The sequence below is a fragment of the Podarcis pityusensis genome (genome assembly GCF_964106645.2).
Source record: "Podarcis pityusensis genome assembly, chromosome: 11".
In the NCBI taxonomy this organism is placed as follows: domain Eukaryota; kingdom Metazoa; phylum Chordata; class Lepidosauria; order Squamata; family Lacertidae; genus Podarcis; species Podarcis pityusensis.
In genome coordinates, this window is record NC_138036.1 from 32270019 (window position 1) to 32293995 (window position 23977).

Here is a 23977-nt window from a genome sequence, read left to right on the forward strand (position 1 = left end):
AACCAGAAATGACCGTCAACCATTTCTCTTTTTCTCCCTCCCCCCTTTTATTACAAAAAATAAATTTATTTCACATGTGCTTGCTGTTTGTTTGTCAGGGACCCTAACTCTTCCCGATGTCTTCAAAATGTGCCATTGTTTGTTTGTTTGTTTTGGCATTTCAGAGATGTTATTGTCTTTTTCATTTTTGTAGTTTTTAACATTCATAGTTTGTCATCTGTCTATTGTGTCTGATATGTTTATAAATTGCTTAGAGACTCTCTTGGCATTAAGCAGTATATAAATGTATGAAAAATAAATGTCTCCTTTTATTAGCCAATCTCGTTTGGGAATGCCTTCCCATTAAAATGTTTTAGTAAACATAAAAAGTTACTTCTAAGAAAGGCAGAAGGCCAAGTTCTGTAAAAAGTTGGGAGCAGCCACCTTACTAAGGTTCTATAATAAATTGTCCCTCTGCTTGTTCAGATTATTTATTGATTTAGAGTATATTAATCTTAAATGCGTCTGTTGAGCTCAATGTTACGTATACACAGGTAAGCTGGCATGGGAGTGCAGTGGTACTAGGCGATGATAAGGTATGGATGTGGGGTTGGTGGGTAGGACATACTATGATGAAGGAACTTCCACTTCCTAAGCCCCATGGATTGTTCCAGTCAAGGTGGAAGGCATTTGAGGGGTGGCCTTTTGGGGGTTTTGTTGTCTCTGCACCCCCATTTCCCCTAACACTGATGTCAGTGGATGATGAAATCACTACCAAAAGTGGCTCACTACACTAGCTTCCCAGCAGGACAGTCACTGTTGCTTACCAGGAGCTGGAGGGGCAAGGTGGCAGGGAGGTTAGTGCAGTGCAGACGCACTGGCAGAGTCAATCCAGTGCTCCTGCCAGTGTGTTTGCACTGCACTAACCTCCCTGCCACCTTGCCCCTCCACTATGTTTCTCTTCTTTTAACTATCTGTCAAAGACATTTGTTTCTGGTCAATGAGCTTCAAACGTCAATTCTGACACCCCGCTCCAGGATCAGGACGGTGGAAAATTACTTTGCTTTAAACTCACTTCTGCAGGTTTAAACAGCCCCAAAAAGATCCCCCTTCTTCTCCTGCTACCGAAGGGGGGTTCAGCGATTTTAAATGATGAAAACCAATCCTTTGAAAGTGATTTTTAAAGCTCTAGTTTATGTTGTCTTTGCTTTATTCTGGCTACAAGGAAACGGAAGGCTGACTTCCTGTTTAGACCTTACCGTTTCAGTACCAAATTAAGGTAAATTTTTAAGTCCAAATTCCTTTCTATTTTGCCAGTTCTTATTTAAAGTCCAAATGTTCAATGTTCCAGTACTCACGGGTGGTTATTTTAGATGCCAAATTGTCCCAGGAAAAAGGCAGCGCTCTCCGGCAACGGCTATGCGGCTTCGCTCCGCAGAAAAAGCAATTGACTCACAGCACCGCGCCACTTCCCCCTCTTCACTTCGGAGCCCGTTAGTGGGTTCCTTTGCGGGTTGGGGGGGCGCTAAGGGTGCCCGCCGAGTCCCACGGTCACAGGCTTCATCCGCCTGTGATTTCCAGAAGGGTCCCCGCTTCGCCGTAGCGGAAAAGACCCGTTTCATGCGGAGCTTGTCCCTCCAGTTCAGAGGGAGTCCGCCATTACCGATGGCGCCACCCCGGAAGTCCCTGCTTCCCTTTGTTTCTAAATGTATAAATGCTTGTGCTTTGTTCCTATTTGGTGTGCCACCTGTCCACTACGTAGTCGTTGAGGTTCTGCCACACTGACCTTGAAATACCTAAATTAGCATCCTGTTTGACTGACAACTGGAGTCTAGATCTTATTGGCCAGCCAAGCTGAACCCACCAGGTATTCGGTATTGAACGCCAATATTTCCCCAACGGTGGAGAGGTGGTGGGGGAACAAAGGACATCTATGACCTTCTGAAATCTGCCTTGGCATGCTCCCTTTTAAGCCCTACAGCTGGTGATACATCTGCACCTATAGAAGTTTCTGTGGGTGCACTGAGGTCTTTGGGGGGGGTGCTAGTGGAGCTCCCCGTTGCCAGTGGAGTGGCTTTTCCTAAATCCTCTTAGCTGGCTTTGGGCCAGCTTTATGATTGTGGCCTTAATATTTAAACTGTTGTTTCAATTTTGTTCCTCAGTTTGAGAGTTTTAAGCGGAGAAGTGAGTTGTAGAATTTATTTTCAAAAAATAAAGCATAGCCTGGAAAATAAAGTAACCCTGAAGTATACAAAAGTTGATCATCCCTGGCCTGTGGTATGCAAGTGGCTCTTATAAACCGATGGATGTTATACTAATTAAAATCTGCAAAGATGTTAGCTATCAATAAGCATTTAGTCTATGGCTCTGATTCACACACTTGAGGGAAGCAATCAAGAATTTTGGCGTTCACGTCTGACTTTGGAGCAGCCTTTTACATCCATTACAAATTCTATTTTTCAAAATGCCATTTTCATTCAACAATTAAACTATTTCATTCTCCAAGCAATTATTATAGAAAGAGATTATCTACTCTGTGGAAGCTGCAAAGGTTTTAAATGTCAATGCAATCTGGCAAATAAGTATCAAAACTACTATAGAAAAACATTCCAACCTCTAACTTTCAAAACAATAACATCTGGCCATATCTTAAAGCAAAAAAGAAATAGTAGTGATAAACATTTTCTAAAAATCCAAATATCTAAAATTATTCATGCCATTCTGCAGTATAAATTAACATTTTCCTAAAAATGGTCGCAATTTATGCAGAGCATTAGAAACCCTGCAGTAATTGCTTTGCAAAGAAAACATACAAATAGGATTTGATTACTAATTTAATGTTATCTTCATATAGTAACATTTCAACAAGACATTTTAAAACATTGGTGCTAATGCCATGCCCAATGGATGCTTGCAAAGGATGCCTTTGAGAATCAACAGAAAAACATTTATGAATGCAATACAAAAACCACTGATTCTTTGCAACCTTCATTCATTTTGGCAAGCGGAACTTAGGGCTTGTTTATAGCTTGCATTTCATTCTAATAATAAATGGAAACTCTTGCTTGCGCCCTCCCCCCAGCATCTCTACACTTAACAGCTATCTGTGTGGAGCCAATCACAAATCCATAAAGTTGTACTCAAAGCAATTGAGGATGAGTGCATGATGGATAGCATTATAACCTGACAAATTAATATAAATGAAATGAGCTTTTGGGAGATATTCTGAGAAGTATAGTGAGGAAATATTATTGTCATAACAGAAAATGTGATGTGCTGCAAATGCCTAGCTCAGTGTTGCTGAGTTAGTCCCCTTCCCTAGATGCAAGTTGGGGGCTCTTCCAATTGACCAGGTGACATTCGTCCTGATTTGGTTTTGCAAATTTTGCATGGAGGTTCTATGATGTCTGCTGTTGACTGAACATTCATCCTAATTTTCCCCCACTGAGATTTGTGGAATTGATTTATTGGTTTGACGTGACCCCCGCTAATTGATTTGCGATCCTCAATTAGCTCTTTATGGCCGCCCGGCACGCCTCCGCTCTGAGCTCTCAGTCACGCCTCAGCAGAGTTGAACACAGCGTCGAAAACTGTCACGTAGCTTCACTTAGCTTCAGACAGACACACACAGAGTCCAGGTTTGTCCATTTCAGTTCTTTATTCCGACATTCCCCAGGGATCTCCTGGGCTCACCGCAGCCATGACAAACCTGCGACCTTCCTCCCTCAAAGACCAGAGAGGAACAGAACGTAACTCCTCCCAGCTCCTCCCAGCTTCGAAAGCTGACGTCAGAATGTTGAGGCATCATGGGAACAACTTAACCAGTTAAGTTCCAAACCCAACAAGATTATGCTACATCATGTCAAGCAGTCCCACATTTCCCAGTGCATTTTCCTATCACTATCCTTACCGCAAAAACATTAACTTCTTAAGAAGTTAGTTTGTTGCACAAGAAAGCCAAATCCACCTTAATTATGCAATCTCAATTTGCTGGTATATGACTGAATCCCACCAGCAAAATAGTAACAGCCTGGAAGCAGCCAGGTCTTTACTTCTATGGTCTCCAAATTACTTCAGATACATATTGCCCTTGGTAGTGGTAGGCAGCTGCAAGCTGTCACTTAAAATTCCTCACGGAGCACAAGTACTCATCATGACATCACTCCAGGTCATTGTGGGAAAGTGGCCTCAACTCTTTAAATCCCCTGCAATGCCCCAGAGCAATGCTGCATTAGGTGCTCTGGATAATAGTGAAAAAATTGAAACAGTGTCATCTGACGCAAGGGGTCCAGGGCAGATATCGGTGCCAGAGGCATTGGATGCTGATGCTGAGGCTGCCATTCCACAAACTGGAATGAACACCTGAACACACTAGTCACATGCAATGATAGGGCTATTACTGAGGTTGTTGTTGTTGTTGTTGCTGCTGTTGTTACTACTACTATTTCTGTTTCAGAAACCTTAAAGAAATGGAGGAAGGGTGAAGGGGGCAGAATTAGATCCCAAAGAAGTAGTGAATAACTTATTCTCATTATTAGTGCTGGATGAAGTGAGTCATCAGTGTCGTGGTTATGTTATTTCTTTCAGCTGATTGATGATTCATGACAAAAATAGTCCAAAGTGACTTGCCGGGGGTGGGGGGGGAGGAATCCAATGCTACTACTCATCACAACTACATATTTTAAAAGCAATGGAACAAAAATATTCATCTACACTAATCTATTTAAGACTAGGGAGAGGAATTCAACGCAGTGCTAAGGCAATCATTCTGTCAGTGCAAGCATTTCTGCTTGATACATGGAAAGATCTCCCCTTTCCTGCTCACCCCCCCATGCAGTGTTTTGAAGTTTCTCCCAACTCTTCAGAGCAGATGGGGGGCACTGGGGGGGGGGAGAGGGGGAAAGCTTCATTGCACAAGCAGGAATCCTTGTGCTGGCTTCTGTACCAGGTAAGTTGAATCCTGCCTAAAAATATGAAAATACCCTTTCCCCCACTCTACACTTGGATGAACACAGAAATAGCCAAAAGCCACCCAAAGGCACAACACTATTAGCGCCCAAATGCCTGGGAGAATAAAAACGTTTTTTGCCTGACAGTGAAAAGTTGGTGCTTGGCAAACATCCCAGAGTTGAATTCTGCAGACAAGGGACAGAAATATCATAGCAGCATTTTTTTCATTTTATTGTTTGGTAGTGCATTTTATTTATTTCATTTTATTGTTGGGTAGTGCATTTTATTGATGAACTCATATGGGATGTGGTGAAATCCCCATGTGTAATGTTTCACAGGATTACACTTACACTTGTATTACCAAAAGTAATTCAATGTTTCAGGTAGTGGTTCAGGCACTCAACAGGCACAATTCAAATAGATACATTCCTTTTTATTGATGTTTGAAAATGTAAATAGCTCCATTAAATCTTTTCCCTAGACCAGAGTACTAGGTTTTACAACATCCGAGGGTGGCATATAACAATTGTGTGAAGTTTATTCTAAATGGAATCTGCCTGGCCTTCTTATCAAGTTAAAAAACAACCATATTAAGAGAGTTCCCCTTCAAATCACATGCATGGTGTTTTCCACAGCTGCAAAATAAATCTGCTAACACAAAAGCTGTTCCAATGTCACACAGCTTACATGTCCTATAGAAGAAACATTTCAGCACTTAAGTAATCAAATTGGTAACAAAGATGAAGCTTCTGGCAGATTTATCATCCTGCCGTATTAGTTCTGTGGTAGTAAGAAATGTCCTTATACTTTTGATGCCAGATGCTCTCATTGGGAGAGCAGCGGTTCATGGAAACAATCCCATTGTATATAATGGGATTACTCATGTGAGAAATTGCTTATGTAGCTTTACACTTATGAATGTGTTTACACCTTCCAAAATAAGAGCACAGATGAAAGAAGCATATTTCAGTGTTTCATTGCAATTGATGATCTGACAATTTGTATTCATTTCTTTTTAATATGATGGAATGAGCACCTGTGTTTGTTTTTCGGCTGATGCCGATGGTCTATTAAGAAATTGGTGATTAATATTAACATTCTGAAAGAGTATTTTGAAAATTAGTTGGATCCAGAGAAAAGCTTCTGGAAGCAGGTTTGCAGAAATTGGCTTCCCCTCCCTGGGAAGTCAACATGATTCATACTCAATGGCATCTAGGTTTCTCTCTCTCTGACCAGCATATGAAAGCGTATGCATCCAGCTACAATTTCTTCTTCCAACCAACTTGTAAATAGTTTATGTATCCAGCCTTGTTCTCACCAGTGAAACCACAATACAGTGTCAGAGATCAAACCTATTGCATTCTTTGGGTGCCTGGTGCTATAAACTTATAGTAACCCAAGTCCAGGAAAAACCTATTGTAGACGTCTACTGTACGGATGCATCATGTGGTCAGACAAAATGATTCTGGTTCCTTCATATTGTAAGATTCTATTCAGTGCTCATATAAACACTATAGACTCCAAGTCATAAACACATTCATATTCCATTATGGTGGGTTTTCTTTCCAATGCACAGCCAGCATCAAGGCACCTGCATCCTACTGATGGATTTCAGACACTATTACACCCCCCCCCCCCAGTCTTTAGCAGCGGTGAGAAGTTACTATACCAAACAATCATGTACAAATTGTTATTTGTCTCCTTTTTGTCCAAGTTTGGAACTACTATTCCTCCTCCTGGATTGTGATTTTCTCAGCACCCTCCATAATGACATGCAATCAGGAAAATAACTCTTCCATATCTACAAACATCACAATAAGACAACACCCCATGATGACAAGTAATTATTGCACAGAGAGGCAACCTTCCATGTATATAAAAAGGCAAGATCCTTAGTGAATCTGAGCTGGGATAAAATCCCTTCCTGACCATTGAGGTGTGGCAATCAGGGTTAAAGTTTGCATTAGAACTCATCCAGTTTCAGCCCAATCTTATGTATGATTGCTTGGATATAAATTCAAGTGCATTCCATGAGACTGACTCCCAAGCAGGGAATATACTAGGATTGCAGCCTGAATTTCCTTATGAATAAAGCAGGTTTATGACTGAAGCAAATAACTTATTCCAGAATGGGTAAAATTGATTAAAATGTATGTTTCTCACCTGCTGATGTTGGCTCTTCTTCATCTAGCACTGTGAATAGAAGAAAGAAAAGAGATTAAAATTATAAACACACTGAAGAAACTCAAAGAATCTGAATGCACAGGACCCTATTTAAAAATATATTCTAACCTTTTAAATTTGTAATTAAAACAAAGGCGCAATGTGTAAGTTTTATATAAATGCATGCATTCACTGAAAAACCATTTTCAATGCTATTTTAAGTATATTTTGAAGTACAGGCAGTAGCAGTTGGTGGGGTGGGGTGGGGTGCCAGAGCTCAGCAGACATGCTGGTTATTGGGTTACATCTGTCCAGGCTACACGCCTCTCTTCTCAGTCCACATGCCTCACCCTTCCTTCAAAATTTGCACTCCTCTGAATTTTGAAATGTAGTTCTGCAGCCAAGTAATGTGTGCAAAAATGAATCTACCTGAGCAAAGTGTGCAGAAATATATATTTATCTGTGACAATAACATACAAAATTTCTAGATTCAGGTAGGTAGCCGTGTTGGTTTGATGTAGTCGAAATATATATAAAAATAAAAATAAATTGTCCAGTAGCACCTTAAAGGTAAAGGTAAAGGTACCCCTGCCCGTACGGGCCAGTCTTGACAGACTCTAGGGTTGCACGCCCATCTCGCTTAAGAGGCTGGGGGCCAGCGCTGTCTGCAGACACTTCCGGGTTATGTGACCAGCGTGACAAGCTGCATCTGGTGAGCCAGCGCAGCACACGGAACGCCGGTTACCTTCCCGCTAGTAAGCGGTCCCTATTTATCTACTTGCACCCGAGGGTGCTTTCGAACTGCTAGGTTGGTAGGCGCTGGGACCGAAAGACGGGAGCTCACCTCGCCGCGGGGATTCGAACTGCCGACCATGCGATCGGCAAGCCCTAGGCGCTGAGGCTTTTACCCACAGCGCCACCCGCGTTCCCCCAGTAGCACCTTAGAGACCAACTAAGTTTGTTCTTGGTATTTCATTATATTAGGAGAAATTAGAGACCTCTGAATTCTGTGTGTCTGGAATGTACCTTAGTGTACAAGAGTAAGAGCCCTATTCCCATTTTTCCTTTGGCCCTTCTTGCCCCTAGAAGGTTGCCCATGAGTGAATGTGGACCTTGGGATGAAAATGTTTTCTCACCCCCACTCTAAGGCACTATTTTGATGAACTGATGATGCACATTTGTTCGCTGTCCAGCCTAGCATAAAACCCAACTACAATTAAGGAAGTCTGCCTCTGTTCTCTTTTCGGCTTGGTTTTTGTGTGTTCTTCTGAAGGGTTTTCAAACACGACATTGCTAAGGCCAGACAACTTTCCTATACAATCTGAATTGCATTTGCTACATGTATATAATTCTTAGGCAGTTCAATTCACAGTTCTATATATTATTACACATGACAATTGTACTGGTCACTGGGGTTACTTCTAATTGCATGTCAGGGAAACATTCTTTCCTGGAAATATCAGAAAGAAACCATGAAGGCTGATGAAATTTTGTCTGGCCTGCTTTCAGTCTTCCAATCACTTTTGATCCAACTGTTTTCAAATGGTTGAGAGAGAAAGAGAGAAAACACCAGTGTGATTTGTGATTTGCTATTCAGACAAACAGCTGAGTAACACACGGCATCCGCCAAACTGACCTCACACAATTCCACTGTCCAGATAGCATATGGGTGAACTTTTTATGTTATGGGAAGGCATAAGAATTCTGAAAATAAATAAGGATAATCAATAGTAGCTAGGCAACCAATGTTTAAAATAACTTAGACCCAAGCCAATGAATGATGGAAACAGAAAGGTAAATCAAAATTGTCTCATTGCCCTTCTTTGCCCTTCCCTGTATAGGGAAGTTTTTAATATTTGATGTCTTACTGTGTTTTAGTGTGTTTGAAGTTGCCCAAAGTGGCTGAGGCAACCCAGTCAGATGGGTGACAATAATAAATTGTCGTTATTGTTATTATTCTAAAGTTTACTACTTCATCTCACTGATGGGATTGCTAAACTTGGCTGATGTTGTAAACCTCATGGACCCATATTTTCTCATCCTCTTTCTTCCTAGCTGAGAAAACTAAATCTAGTGTGTGTCCTGCCACACGTATTAGGTCAATAACATATTGGGACAGGCCCAAATTATTGTCATGGCAGCCCTGAAGTCCAAAATACATGTCAGCCTCATCATGGATATCGATATTCCCCAGGACCAACACCCTGTGAGTTTTCAGCACCACATCTGAGACTATCTTTTTCAACTCTGGTAGGGAGAACACTGAGTGAGTAGTTCACTTGCAGGTCCACTACTTTCAGCTTTCAAAGGATGACTGTGTTTCAGTTTGCATATTACTTTAGAAAGTGGCGGTGCTAACTGTGTGCAAAGATGTGAAGGTCACCTCTCAGACTTCATTCTGCCTTACAAGAATGTGTGACCATCCCTTCTGTTACAGAATATCTGTAGGAAGTCAAATGAATGGTACTTTGCAAGAAATTGAATTCACACAAAAGAGAGGAAGGAGAAAACGTCATAAGACTGTCAGGATCTTCCAAGATTTCCTAGCTGTATAGCTCATCTAAAGGTGTTTTTTATATATAAATAGCTTGCAAACTCCTGTGTCTTTTACATTAAAAACCAGTGGGCAGATAAGGACCAAAAAACAACAGTGGTGTTTTCTATATAATGCCTGTGCAGTTTTTAATTCACTATACGAGAGCTGTGAAGTCAATTAGGGTCTCTAACACATCCATATCTTTATTAAGTGCCAGCAGACCATAAAGGAAACTTTAGAATACTAATGAAATTATTCTTATTGAACTTATTGCCCCATTATGTTAAATAATTTCATAGGAATTTTTCATTTGTACAATAAATAAATGTTCTGATGTGTGAGAGAAATGGGGATCAGCTTTTATTTAAAATCAATAGTACACACTATAGTAGTTTTTAATATATATATATTTGCATTATAAACTGACTAAAGCAAAAACCCAATATAGCTGCAGGTGGCAAATTGCCCTGTCTTATCTTGGAAGCATGCTTAAAATGATGTGCATTATTTTAATAGGGGTTTGGGAAGTAATTTTCATTAGTGGTTCACAGAAGTGCAATATTGACTAAAGGCATTCTCAGTATTTAGCTCTTCCATTAATACTTTATAAGGAGATACAGCCATAATATAAGCAGATGAAGAACATATGTAACAAACCCCATTCTGGCCCAATAAGCTCTGTGGTCCATAGATTGCCCAGTATCTTCTCTGTGTGATGTGTTCATAGGAAAAAGCTGTCCCATGAGCCCTTGCTGTAGAGGTAAGGGGTAAGGCTATATAAGGCTGCTTTCCCTGGATCTCACAGCCATTTTGCTTTGAGAGCTTCCCACCCACCCACCCTCGGCTTGGAGCCTTCACTGAGCAATTTTGGGTTGTTGGTTGACAGGTCCGGAAAGGACTCCACCCCCCCCCCAACCTGATTGGAACTTGGTTGGTTTTTTTCACATTTCCCTCAGTGAAATTATGGCTTTCCTTTGTATGAGGGCAGAAATGGCATTGGTCAAGATCAACATAGTATGCCCCCCCCATAAGGGGCCTGAAGGGAGGATTGACCATGGCAAACCAAAGCATGGTTCCAGTATCTGCCTGGTCCAAATCTACACCCTGGTCCCCTAGTGAGACCTTGCTTGCTTGGTTTGTACCATGACAAGGTTCAACACTGGCCAACTCCTGTGGTAGAGGTTTGGACTGATCCAAACCCAGTGGAATGATGAACTGATCCTGGGACTCAATGCCATGCCAATCCTTGCCCTGCCTGTTGCTGTCAATAAAGATTTGGCCATATTTTATCCCATCACCGTTGTACAATCTGGTTTTTTTACTGCTCTCATGGGTCACATAATGCGCCTGCCTGGGCAAAGCAAAAACCAGAATGTGAATTACTCATTCACAAATGCCATCCTTACAGAAATTCCAGGTTCTAACCTTACTCGCTTCCCCAACAGTCAACATCGAGCTTCCCTAGAAAGGAAGCAAAGTGGATTTTGGAAGAGCCATAGCACATGCTTTGCATGGAAAATGTGTCATGTTCAAGCCCTGTAACTTCCAGGTAGAGCAAGGAAGAACTTCCTGTATGAATCAGGAGTTGAGAAAATAAGAACTATTAAGGGGGGGCAACCAAATTTTGTCCTTGCTCAGGGCATCATATTTTCAAAGTCCACCCCAGTCCCCAGCTATGAATAACTATATTCCCTGAAATTATTTAAATGCATGGTCAGGCAGGAGAGAGAAAATAGTCATGCACCCCCTATAACCTTCACCTGAAAAGTCTGTTCAAATTGGGATCTATTCATACCATTGCCTGAAATAAAAATCAATGGGATGATTGATTCTTAGTATATTACAGTAGTAATGGACACAGATGGGTTGCACATGTTTGATTTTACTAGATCTGTCAGCAGAGCTCAAGATAATATTGACTACGAAGCTTTGTCATTTTGTGTGCTGCATCTGCTTGACAGTGTGTGTGTTAATTTTTCTGGCCTCTCTTTTCAAACATTTTTTAAAAAGTATTAGAACCTATCGTTGATTGTTGCTGTGCTTCATATGTGATGTTGATACTCAGCTGCACAAGCCTAGCATATTAAAAGAAGAGGTTGTGTGTTATCGTCTGTCTAGGATGTGGGTATACCTAATTTATAATAAAGGTAAAGGGATCCCTGACCATTAGGTCCAGTCGTGGATGACTCTGGGGTTGCGGCGCTCATCTCACTTTACTGGCTGAGGGAGGTGGCGTACAGCTTCTGGGTAATGTGGCCAGCATGACTAAGCCGCTTCTGGTGAACCAGAGCAGCACACGGAAATGACATTTACCTTCCCGCTGAAGCGGGACACTTCATGCTTTCGAACTGCTAGGTTGGCAGGAGCAGGGACCGAGCAACGGGAGCTCACCCCGTCATGGGGATTCGAACTGCCAACCTTCTGATCGACAAGCCCTAGGCTCTGTGGTTTAACCCACCGCGCCACCCACGACGTCTGAAATAAATAGGCTGAAATAAAACCTGAGTAAGAGCGGAGCCACAAATGTTGCTCGGAAGTCAATACATACATTGGGATGATGGATCACAACTTCCCCTGTTCATCTAATACTCAGAGCACCCTTCCTTGTCCAATATCCAACAAAAACGGACCAGTTGCTGGTGGTGACTGATGAGGAAGCTAGCAGGAATGGAACAGCACCCATCTGGAGTTTCTGGGCATCTGGGTGTAAAAGAGCCACAGGGAGGCAGAGAAGCAAGAGATCTGGTGAGACAGAGCTTAGGAGAGCTAAGCAGACGCATGCAAGATTGGACAGAGCAGCCAAGACTTGTGACTCTCTGCTGAGTGGCTGCACTGGCAGCAATCTCTCCCTTGGGTCTACAAACCCAAGAAGAGTTTGGATTTGATATCTGCTTTATCACTACCCGAAGGAGTCTCAAAGCGGCTAACATTCTCCTTTCCCTTCCTCCCCCACAACAAACACTCTGTGAGGTGAGTGGGGCTGAGAGACTTCAGAGAAGTGTGACTAGCCCAAGGTCACCCAGCAACTGCATGTGGAGGAGCGGAGACACGAACCCGGTTCACCAGATTACGAGACTATCATAGTGTGATTCTGCTCTGTGCAGAGAGAGGGGAGGTTTCCCTCACTGGCAGGACTTCGAAGGACCAGAGGCTTGTAGTGTTTGCAACCACTAATTACCAGAGAGGAGGCATATAAAACAATATTTGGTTCATATAACAAAAAAAAAGACATTGTGTACTCTTTTTCTCTTTTGCTGTAGAATATAAACAGAATCATTCTGGCCTTTTAATTATTTTTTTAAAAAATCATATCATAGAGGGAAGAAGATATTGAACACTGTGTAAACTATTGTTTATTCTTCCAATCAATAACAATCACCTCCCATGGTTCCTGAAATTTACTTCTGGAAGAGAGGTCATTGAACATTGATTTCATAAAAGGCATATTATTCATTATCAAAATGAGCCAGACATTATTTATCCATTTTTGTACTAAAGGAGATTTCTTTTTCTTCGATTTTTTAAATTGGAACTCTTATTGCAAACAATGCATTCTCCAGCAAGGACATGTGTTTTACAAGTACACAGATACAATCCAATGCCGCATCCACAAACCTGCTGGGACTGCATGCCTAGAGACCTTCTTTAAAAAGCTAAAATCAGATTTTTTTTCCAGATACTTGGTGGTTAAGAGGAAAACTGTGTATTCATTTCCTCCTCCTTGCCTGTGAGCTGATGGAAAGCCAAAGGTAAGCACACAGAAAGAGCCTGCTGGATCAGGCCAGTGGCCCATCTAGCCCACTGTTCTCACAGGGGCCAACCAGAAGCCTACATGCAGGTAGGTCAGTATCTCTTAACTAAGGTGGCATATCCTGAAGAAACAACTCATTCTGACCTTTCCTTTTTATGTATTTTATACCACCATTCAATAAAAGGTTATGAAATGTCTACAAGGATGTCACGAAAGAACAACAAACACACATAATGTCAGTAGCAGCCTGTGTGGTGAGGCAGAGTCGTAGAGCCATCAGCCTGACACAGTCATTGCTACAGCTTACCTGGATAGCAATGAGGTGAGGCAGGAATGAGGTCAGAGCTGTGTGGACAATTCAGTGCTCCCCACTGGTTTGCCCATGCAGCCTCAACCTTGCTGCCATTCTGCTCTGGCTTTGTGGGTCTGCACCACTGCACCAGCCACTACTACATTTTGTATCTTTAGTTAGCAGATTCCTGCTGGCCCAGTGGGATATATATACTATTATGTCCGTATAGTTAAAGCCATGGTTTTCCCAGTAGTGATGTATGGAAGTGAGAGAGCTGGACCATAAAGAAGGCTGATTGCTGGAGAATGGATGCTTTTGAATTATGGTGCTGGAGGAGACTCTTGAGAGTCCCATGGACTGCAAGAAGATCAAACCTATCCATTCTTAAGGAAATCAGCCCTGAGTGCTCACTGGAAGGACAGATCCTGAAGCTGAGGCTCCAATACTTTGGCCACCTCATGAGAAGAGAAGACTTCCTGGAAAAGACCCTGATGTTGGGAAAGATTGAGGGCAAAAGGAGAAGGGGACGACAGAGGATGAGATGGTTGGACAGTGTTCTCGAAGCTGCAAACATGAGTTTGACCAAACTGCGGGAGGCAGTGAAAGGCAGGAGTGTCTAGCGTACTCTGGTCCATGGAGTCACAAAGAGTCAGACACGACTAAACGACTAAACAACAACAAATGTCTAAAGCAGCGGTGGAAAAGCTTTAGCCCTTCTATCACCTCTAGCCATTGACCAGACTTACTGGGATACATGGTAGCTGTAGTTCAGCAACAACTGGAGAGCCAAAGGTACCCCAGCCCTGGTGTAAGGGGACCATCTTCTCCCACATGAATGCACTAGTTGATCAAGACCTTTCTCAGATGGCATGTGCAGGATGCCATGCCTTCTTTGGGCAGGTAGGTGGCTATCAGAGATATTTTGTGCATACGGTGGTACCCAAATTATGGAACTCTGATGCCATATCTGTTCTTGTTTGTCAGGAAAATTTGTCCTCCTGTCACATGCTGTTAATGGTACATAAGATCTACTGCAGTGCAATCCTACAAACATCAACTCAAAAGTAAGTCCTGTTGAGTTTTGGTGGCCTTACTCCCAGAAAACTGGGCCTAGGATTGCATACTTAATTGTTGTTGTCGCGTTGGGGTTTTTTGTATGTGTATCTTTTTTTGTAACTTGTTGCTATTTTATGTCATTTGGCTAGAATTGTTTACATTGTATTTTAGTATTATTGTATTGTTGCATTATAAGCTTCTTGTGAAAAGTACAGTAGAAATTTAATCAAGCAAGTAAACAATACAATAATAAGTGAATACATTACAGCCTTTACATGTATCTTCCCTGGAGTAATTTTTCCTATGTCAGGCTACAAGCCTATACAGTGGTAGCTCGGGTTACGAACTTAATTCGTTCTGGAGGTCCATTTTTAACCCGAAACCGCTCTTAACCTGAGGTGCGCTTTCACTAATGGGGCCTCCTGCTGCTGCTGTGCCACCAGCGCATGATTTCCGTTCTCATCCTGGGGCAAAGTTCTCAACCCGAGGTACTACTTCCGGGTTAGCAGAGTTTGTAACCGGAAGTGTTTGTAACCGGAAGTGTTTGTAACTCGAGGTACCACAGTACGCAGTTACTGAATCCATTGCACTCAGCCAAGAAATGTGTAAACCCTCTAGGGACAGATTGTAAGTCAGGTGTAGTGCAAATTCTTTGCATGCAGAAGGTATTGTGTTCAATCCTTGGCATCTCCAGTTATAAGGATGAGGTAGCAAATGATGGGAAAGCCATCTGTCTGAGCCTCTAATAGTCTCTTGTTGGAAGCTGCCCAGAGTGGCTGGGGAAACCCAACTAGATGGGCGGGGTATAAATAAATTATTTATTATTATTATTATTATTATTATTATTATTATTATCATCATCATCCCTGCCTTCTGTGTAGACAACACTGGATTAGATAGACAATGAGACTGATGAACAATATATATGGAAGGTTACCTTAGAAGGAACTGTGTAAACACACCAGAGGCAAAAAAATATATGGCTGGACGTGTTTACACATATTGGGACCAGTGTGAACCCAAACAGTTGTGATCACACTGGAAAGAATACATTTGAAAAGAGCCTAAAAGTGGAAGGTTATAATGAGATGATTCATAAACTGCATCCAGCAAAGGAAGTTTAGATTAAGCTCTTCATAGCTAATTCATCATAGTTCTATTAAATTACCCAGTGAAGAGTAGAAATGTGGAAATCCTAAGTAAGGAAAAAATGCTTTCTCCATTAATGGACTGCAAAATATATTCTGGATGCCCAAAGAAAAATCGTGAGTAATTAAGAGGCTGACCCTGAAAGGTGATGAGTGCATTCTTAGCAATGACTGACAAGCACTTAGCAAAGCTATTAAAAAGAAATTGGTTCCTAAAATATGCTTTAGGAATTAGAAAAAAATCATTAATTTATGTATGGCTCTAAAATGGAGCTTTGTAAATTACCTGGCAAATTACTCATGAGTAGGTTGAGTGAAGACAATTTTCATTAGCCTTCCTTTATCTTAATGAAAGAAGCCGCTAGAAATCAAAAGTTTATAAGCCCCCTGTGACTTAACCTTTGCACAAAAATGCTTTGAACAAAACTGTCAGTCAGCATTCCAGCACTTCTCTCCAACTTTCAATTTTCATTAGTGAAGGAGTCAGACCTATTGATTTTATAAGGTGTTTTATTAGAGTTGCTTTTAAAAATAAGAACTACTTGAAATTCAGCTCTACTAGCTTTGCTTTTTCCCCCTTTATATTTCGAAGTGTTTTGTTCACTTTTTATGTAAGTGCACCAAGCGTATGCAATACTCAGTATGAGTACCTATTAGTGACTAAATGCTTTTGCAAATTTACCGGTAGTCACTCAGTTTTATTTCTTGCTTTCCCCTTATTTTGTTTCATTTCTAAGATGTCTAAGCCGCCTTTCCCTACAAGTCTCCAGGTTACAACAGTATCATGTACCATTATAAAAACAAATAAAACACTTGCAATTATATTTGTATGTGTAGTCATTCCAACCAGAACACTACAAATGCAGCAAGAGATGGGTTTCACGAAACTAAATATGTCAAATTTCAAAGGCCCAGGTAAAGAGACATGTCATCAGCATGCAACAAAAGCAATACAATGAATGTGACAACCCCCCCCCCTTTGGGGAGTTCAACAATTTATCCACAGATAAACCCCTCTCCTCAGCCATTTGAGGGAGCCCCCTCAAGAGGATCAGCTGAGATGGAGATGGCCCTTCAAATATTTAATACCTGAGTCATTTAGGTCTTTAAACACCAGTTTGAGCACTGTGAATTGGCTACACTCTGGCAACCAGTGCAGCTGTTTTAAAACAGGGGCAATGCATGCTCTACATGCTCCAGCACCGGGGGGGGGGGTGGAGAGCAGGCAGGGGTGGGGCTGGCGCATATCCTGGGGGCGTAGCACACCACCCGAAGGGGTGTGGCACACGTCCTGTGGGCATGGCACAATGCTCGGGGGGGTCTGATGCCCAGCGCAGGTGGGGGAGCTGCTGCAATGGCATCCCACTGGGATCGTGCTACTGGGGGTGGTGCGCTACCCCCACACTCTTCTTCCTCCGCCAGTGCATGGAACCCCAGGCAGGAATCTGGCTGCTGCATTTTGGACTGGTGACCCTACTCCCACCATGACAGATTTTACAGGTTTTGTTTATTTTGCTTCAGTTGTGACAGCTGTTGAAATATGAAACCTTTATTCCTCTCCTATTTTACCTAACGGTCCTACACACCAAGAAGAGATATACCACCACCAATATAGGTGCAATGCCCAACAATTCATACACTTGTCCAGCCCAGAAGAGGGGAAGAGTGTAATTCTTACATCATTTAATGTTTCATAATTATATAACTCAGGGCAGATTCATACCCAAATATACAGCTCATATCCAAATATAAAATTCATGGAGGTGCAATTCATGTGTGAAGGTCATCATATGCAATATTTGCTGCAACAGAGCCAATCCTGTACTTTCACCTTTTGTTTGTACCGTACCAACTTCGCCACCACCTTATCCCTTCTCCTCCACCTCCCAGTAAGCAACAGCTACTTGACCAACCAGAAATCTAGTGAATAGTTCCACCCCACTGTCCACTACTGAGCTCAAGTCTCCAAATTCTAAAAGGTCATAAAGTGGTCACCTCATTTTCCAGTGAAGCTAGCAGCTGAGTTAAATGGGTCACTGTAAAGAAAAGCATCCCAGACAGAAACATGATAGATCTTTGAGCAAACATTTCTGTAATACATAGGGGAGACAGGGAGCACTTTTACATAGAGTCTGACAGCTAATGCATATGCTTGAGGTGATTTCTTTTTCTCCTCAGTCTGAGATGATTTCTTTTGATGGGAAATGGGTCATCCAACTCATTTGCCAGAAGCAGAATTGGCAGTTTTGCATTTCATCACAAACCCTTTCCATGATGTGTCACAAAGGGGACAAGCACTGTCGCAAGTAGGGTGAGAGAGTACTTTGGCCCTTATATAAAAAGTAAAAGGAATGGTAACTGCAAGGATCATAGCCGAGAAGCATCACATTGAGGCACTGTTGGCAGACAGGGACATTTCCCTCCTGCAACAAGATTTGATTTTAAATTTGTTCAACCACTGAATAAGATTTTTTTCCAGGAGGAAAACTTGTATCACTTGGGTAGGTGGGATGGATTGAGTCTCGTCTTTTTGCTCTGCAGAGGTTTAAGGAAAGCAAGCAAGCAAAGTCAGGCTCTTGATTTCCTACTTCAATCACTTTCATTGTGTGTATACAGCGTACAACCCAATTACACAAAGTCTTCAAAGTTACCTAGAGTAGCAGACATAATTCAGATAATTTGCTATTGACTGAGAGTGATTACATATATTCCACCATCAACTTCCTATGTTTGTGTTTTTGTAATTCCCTACTTGTTTTGCCTCACTGATGCAGTGAATGGTTGGGCTGTCCAATCTTGACCAGATTATTCCCTTTATATGCAGGTGCACCTACATATAAAGTATGTATGAGGAATATACCACTCAGGCACTTCTTAATTAATAGTGTTGTGTATGGGAAAACCTATTTGGCTTTGTTTCATTGATTAAATTCAGGATGGCTTGGGCACCCTAGGGTTTCCCCCCTTGCTTTTTAACTTTGGAAAACTCTCTGTAACAAAACATAAACAGTCTCAGATTTAGAAACTAGCTGCATCTTTGTGTGCATGCATAGATGGTAACAGTAATAATACTAACAGTCTAATAAGTAATTTTTGGATTCTTTACATATACAGCTTTTGGGTGATAGTTCTGACAAAGAGCAGTGGCCTACCTAGGGGTTAGACTGGACCCTGCCAAGGGTGCAGGCCCAGGGGGTGGGGCAATAATCACGCTGCTCCACTCTGGTTCAGAGTGGCTAGGAACACGTCTGCTCCTCTGCTGCTCTGGGTGGCCAGGCAAGGTGCACAGGCTCCTCTGGTTGCCTCATCTGAGGAATCTGGTCACTGGCATAGACCATCACAGCAACCCTGTGGGGCCCCCTGCCCAGACGCCCAGCGATGCTATTAGAAGTGTGAACACTCTGAAGCAGAGTGGCTTCAGAGGTGCCAATACATCTCCTTGCCAAGGGCACAAGGGAGCCTAGGTCCACTGCTCTTAAAATGGTTGCTTGAAGCTTTTTCCTTGAAACCAATGAAAGGCATAATGGCAGCTCCTAATGCCTGACATGGTTATCCAGCTGTTTCCTTTCCACATAGCTGCAGCATGAGCTAATAGAAGCCCTTATTTTTGCATGAAGAGCAAATAAAATGTAGTTCATAATATGCAAGTCTTCTGCCAAATCTCCAAAACAGAAGCCAAAGCATTTTTCTGACTTCTGTCACATCATGACTGAAAGCTAATTCATAAACCTCTGACGGCCACTTTTAGCAAAGCAAGCAAAGCCCAATCGGTGTGCTGTGGGATCTGAACATTCTCTGTTCGTGGGCAGGCATGTTTGGAGAATTCACGTAGGCATACTTCCATTGGCTAAGGGCCTTCCAGGAATTCCTGTTGCAGGGATATTTTTTAAATAACTTTCTCCAGGTAGGAGATAATAACTGAATAACTGAATAACTACTGCAATACCGAATAACTACTGCAATACTGCACTAGTCTGATTTGGTAAGGGTCAGCTGCCTATGTCCTGTATAAATGCTTGGAACAAGTCAATAAATAAATATGAATTTAGCTAGTTCAAAATGACAAAACAATATGTAAAAATAAGACAAGTCTGCTCATAGCCAAATATGGTTCAGACAAAAAAGTCAGTTCACCACACTAGACCTGTTTCATTAGAAACCAATTAATAATTTGAGTGTCCTTCAGTGCAAATGCTTTGCAACAAGAATTTAAATTTCAGGACTACTTGTTCCAGCTTTTTAGTACCTTTACCTGTAAAAAATATTCTCATTAAGGGACTTTGTTAAATATTAAATTTTAATTTAACCCCTGTATTTTAAGAGTCTCTTTTAATTACTTTAGATTTGCAGACTTCAGGAAAAGCATAATAGATCAAAAAAGAGAAGTCACGATTTAATATGAAATATATTCAAGGAACTGAAATGAAAAAGTGAGATGATGATATATTCATCAAGGTGGCACATTCTTTCATCTTATAAATATTCCATGGTTCATGCTGGTAGACTTTAACTTTCCTTTGTACTGAAAAATGACATCTTCATCATATGTGCGATGCAAAAAAAAGTAGTTTGCACCCATCCCTGTGTGCGCATGTGTTGATTCACATAACAATCAGAATCTATACATGTATTTATAGCCTACATTAAAATATATGTAATATGAGTTGCCAAAGTGGAGTGCACTATCTGACTTTCAAGACGAAGCAAAAAGAACACGTCCAATTGCATCCTTATTCCTGTGCGTGTGCCTTCAACCCAGGAGGCACACTCCATTGTCTCTCATACATTTCAAGATGGAACTCTTGCACCATAGTTTGGAATCCTGCATCCTACGAAATCAGGTGATAGCAGAAGCCCAGTGCTGTGCTACTGTCTTATGCTGTGTTCATGATTTATACCTATTACCATTAGGGGTGCAGGTTAAGTAACCTTAAACTCTAGTTCAGTGGTTCCCAATTAGCTAAGTACGGCAGATCTCCTGTTTTTCAAAAGCCAAGCCAATATTTTTGAAAATGTTGATATCTCTATGGCAGTTTTTGTTAAGTGAATGCTGCCACGGACCCCCGGGTGGGTTATGCGGACCCCTTGGGATCCATGGACCCCCAATTGGGATCCACTGCTCTAGATCATATGGTTCAATGGGGCAGGGGTAAATGGTAACGTGCGCAACTTCAATTCAAAATGGGGTAAACAGGCACTAGGTGGGGGGCTTCTTATTCTGCTGAGTGAGACCCTGGACTCCTGTGCTGACTGTATCCCTGATTGCCACCTGCCCAAAGTCTACCCTCCTTAAGGTACTTGTGTGTTCTTTGGCTAGCACACCTGGGCAGACACTTCCTAAAATTGAACTGCTGGCTAAATGGCTCCTATGACAAAGGGAATCGCTTTTTTAGGGCATAATGGAAATAATTGCTTTGATTAAGAAAAAATAATCATTGTACTTTTTGCTGCCAACTGCCTACAAAATGTGGAAGTGACTGACAGGACTGATTATCATCTCATAGTGATCTGGAATAAATCAATGCCTGTGCACATCTAGATCGTTTTGTCCTGATGAGATCTGTGTTAAACCTCAATATTTTACCTGGCTTGTGTTTTGTTTTTTAAAAAAAGTCTGGCAAGTTCAAAAGTCCAGCAAGCTCACAGCATGCTAAGGATATACAACAGGTAACTGCAGCTGCTCTTCCCATTACAGTATTTGAACTAACGATTTTAACTCCTCTATAAGTGGGTCAAAGATTTCCCCACACTAAGCAATCATACAAATTGTATTAACATTTAGCCATGACAACTGGAGGCCATATGCTCAAAGAGACTTAATGAAAGTCTAACCTACTTTTCAAAATATACTAGCACTGTGTGTTAATCTCCAGCCTTCCACACCATGTGAGGTCTTGCAGATCTGTAATAAGTCACAAGTCTTCAGTCTGTGGGGTCAGAATGTGCGAGGCAGAGAGAGAAAAGGGGTCAGCCAGGCCACAGTTGGGTTCCCTGTGTGGCAAAGCAGCTCAGCTTAATGAGGACTTCTATTTCTGGACACTCAACTAAATATTTTAAAATAGATCCCAGGGAGGCCAATCAGTGGGATTTTCTGGGTGAAATAATGTTTTTGCTCCTGATGGAAACAAGTCTCCAAAGATCAAAATCTTGTGGGTCAGTTTCAAACTCCCAAAATTGATTTATGGCAGGGAATTTTTAAAAAATTGCCCACAATACAATCATCTTATAACTGCTCATATATGTAGCTGAAGGATTTTGGCTACGCTCCTTAGCTTTTAACCATACACAGTGGTACCTTGGATTACATACGGTTCAGGTTACAGACGCTTCAGGTTATAGACTCCGCTAACTCAGAAATAGTACCTCGGGTTAAGAACTTTGCTTCAGGATGAGAACAGAAATCGTGTGGCAGTGGCACGGCAGCAGTGGGAGGCCCCATTAGCTAAAGTGGTGCTTCAGGTTAAGAACAGACCTCCAGAACGAATTAAGTACGTAACCAGAGGTACCACTGTATATTAGAAAACACATCTTTAGGGCTCTACTTATGGCTCTTCTAATCAGAGAAAGTAAATAAGCAACAGTTGTGAACATCATTCTTAATGTGACCCTAGAAACAAAACTATATAGAGCTGGCAAAGTAAAAGGAAGAGGCCCTTAGAAGAAAGGAATATAACAAATGATTGGCAAATTTGATACAAAATCAAAGGGTTACTAAGCTTGATCTATTTACATGTCAGAGCTCTTGTGAAATACTTATGAAATAGGAATGTGCTGTATCTTCCTTAAAATGTCAGCAAATCCAGCCTCAATTTTTTTGGATATTTTGAACAAGCAGCAATCTCCAAAACAGTACCCAAAATTCACAGGCAATAATCATCGGCAAACTGGACATAAGGAAACCTTTTAGACATTCAGGTAATCTTCCAAAACTTTGCGCCACAACTTCATTTTACGGAAAATATAGTAACACAATTGCCTTCTGTATGTCTCTCTGTCTCTATTAAAAAAAGCATCCTAGATCTGTTTCACAATATTCTCCCATACAAATTTGGCATATTAACTCTTCCATTTCTTTCCTATGATGCTTTGTCACTCAAGAATCAGAACCATCCAACACCTTTTGGAGGAGGAGGAAGAGGCGCTCACCTCTGGCTATAACATGCATGTGGACCAAAGGTACTCTCTGAGAACATGTCCCTGGAAGGTACCCCACTATAGGGACTACAGATTAGGTGGACCTGATGCACTTGTCAAATATGTCCCCACTCCAGAGCCCCAACATTCAATCTCTGGAATACTAAGCACAGATGCAGTGATGTCTTGAGCAGCTGTCCAGAAAAGGTGGTGACATGGACAGTTGACAGTGCAAGACCTCTATTCTTTTAGCCCTTCTCAAGAAGGAAAAATAAGAACCAACTAGTGAGGCTGCATGGCATACCAAGGTTAGCTGTATTCATGTTTAACAGTTACTGGTACAACCTGTTATCTGTGTGACTTCTTAGCTGGACAGCTCCCTTGCAACTATAGTAGCCCTGCCACTTACATTTTGCTCCACGCTTTCCAGGCACAGGTCCATGCTTAAAAGTTCTGTTTCTGAGCATCCCACCCCACCCCCACCCCAAGCTTTTTATACGAAAACCTGCTGTTTAGTGCTCAAGCAGAGCAGAAATCAGTTCGGGGTTTCAGTGGATTGCCATTTTCTCCCACTGAGGTTTAAAGACCAATGGATCCTTGGACCATGGATCAAGAATTATTATTATTATTAAATAATAAGAAATTATTAAATTATTATTATAAGAAGCCAAACCTTTCCAGTATTTTCCTCTCTCTTTTCTGGGTCACAACATTCAACGGGAAGAAGTGATGAAAAAACCCACCTGTGCCCCAAGGCCCTTCAGCTTCCTGCCCAGAGTCTCATAGTCCCCTGCTATATGTCAAAGGCTGGGTCTGGCAGTATTGTTTCAACCCACATGAATCGGAAGGGATGGGTTGTGGTTAGTGGGCTTTATAAGACTTGGCAACTTCTCTATCACATTGTGAATCTTTGCACTTGGAAGACAGCACACCTCCCAGGACATCCTGTTTCTTCTGCACACTGTTGC

At 41.7% G+C, this 23977-nt stretch overlaps 1 protein-coding gene across 1 annotated transcript in view; it reads right to left on the reverse strand.

The window, feature by feature from the left end:
* Nucleotides 1–23977, reverse strand: part of EDIL3 (EGF like repeats and discoidin domains 3) — a 236244-nt gene that overhangs the window by 126183 nt on the left and 86084 nt on the right. Inside the window, exon 3 of the mRNA XM_080972845.1 lies at nt 7093–7122. Coding sequence (XP_080828971.1) covers nt 7093–7122 — 30 coding nt within the window. The remainder of the gene's footprint in view (nt 1–7092; nt 7123–23977) is intronic.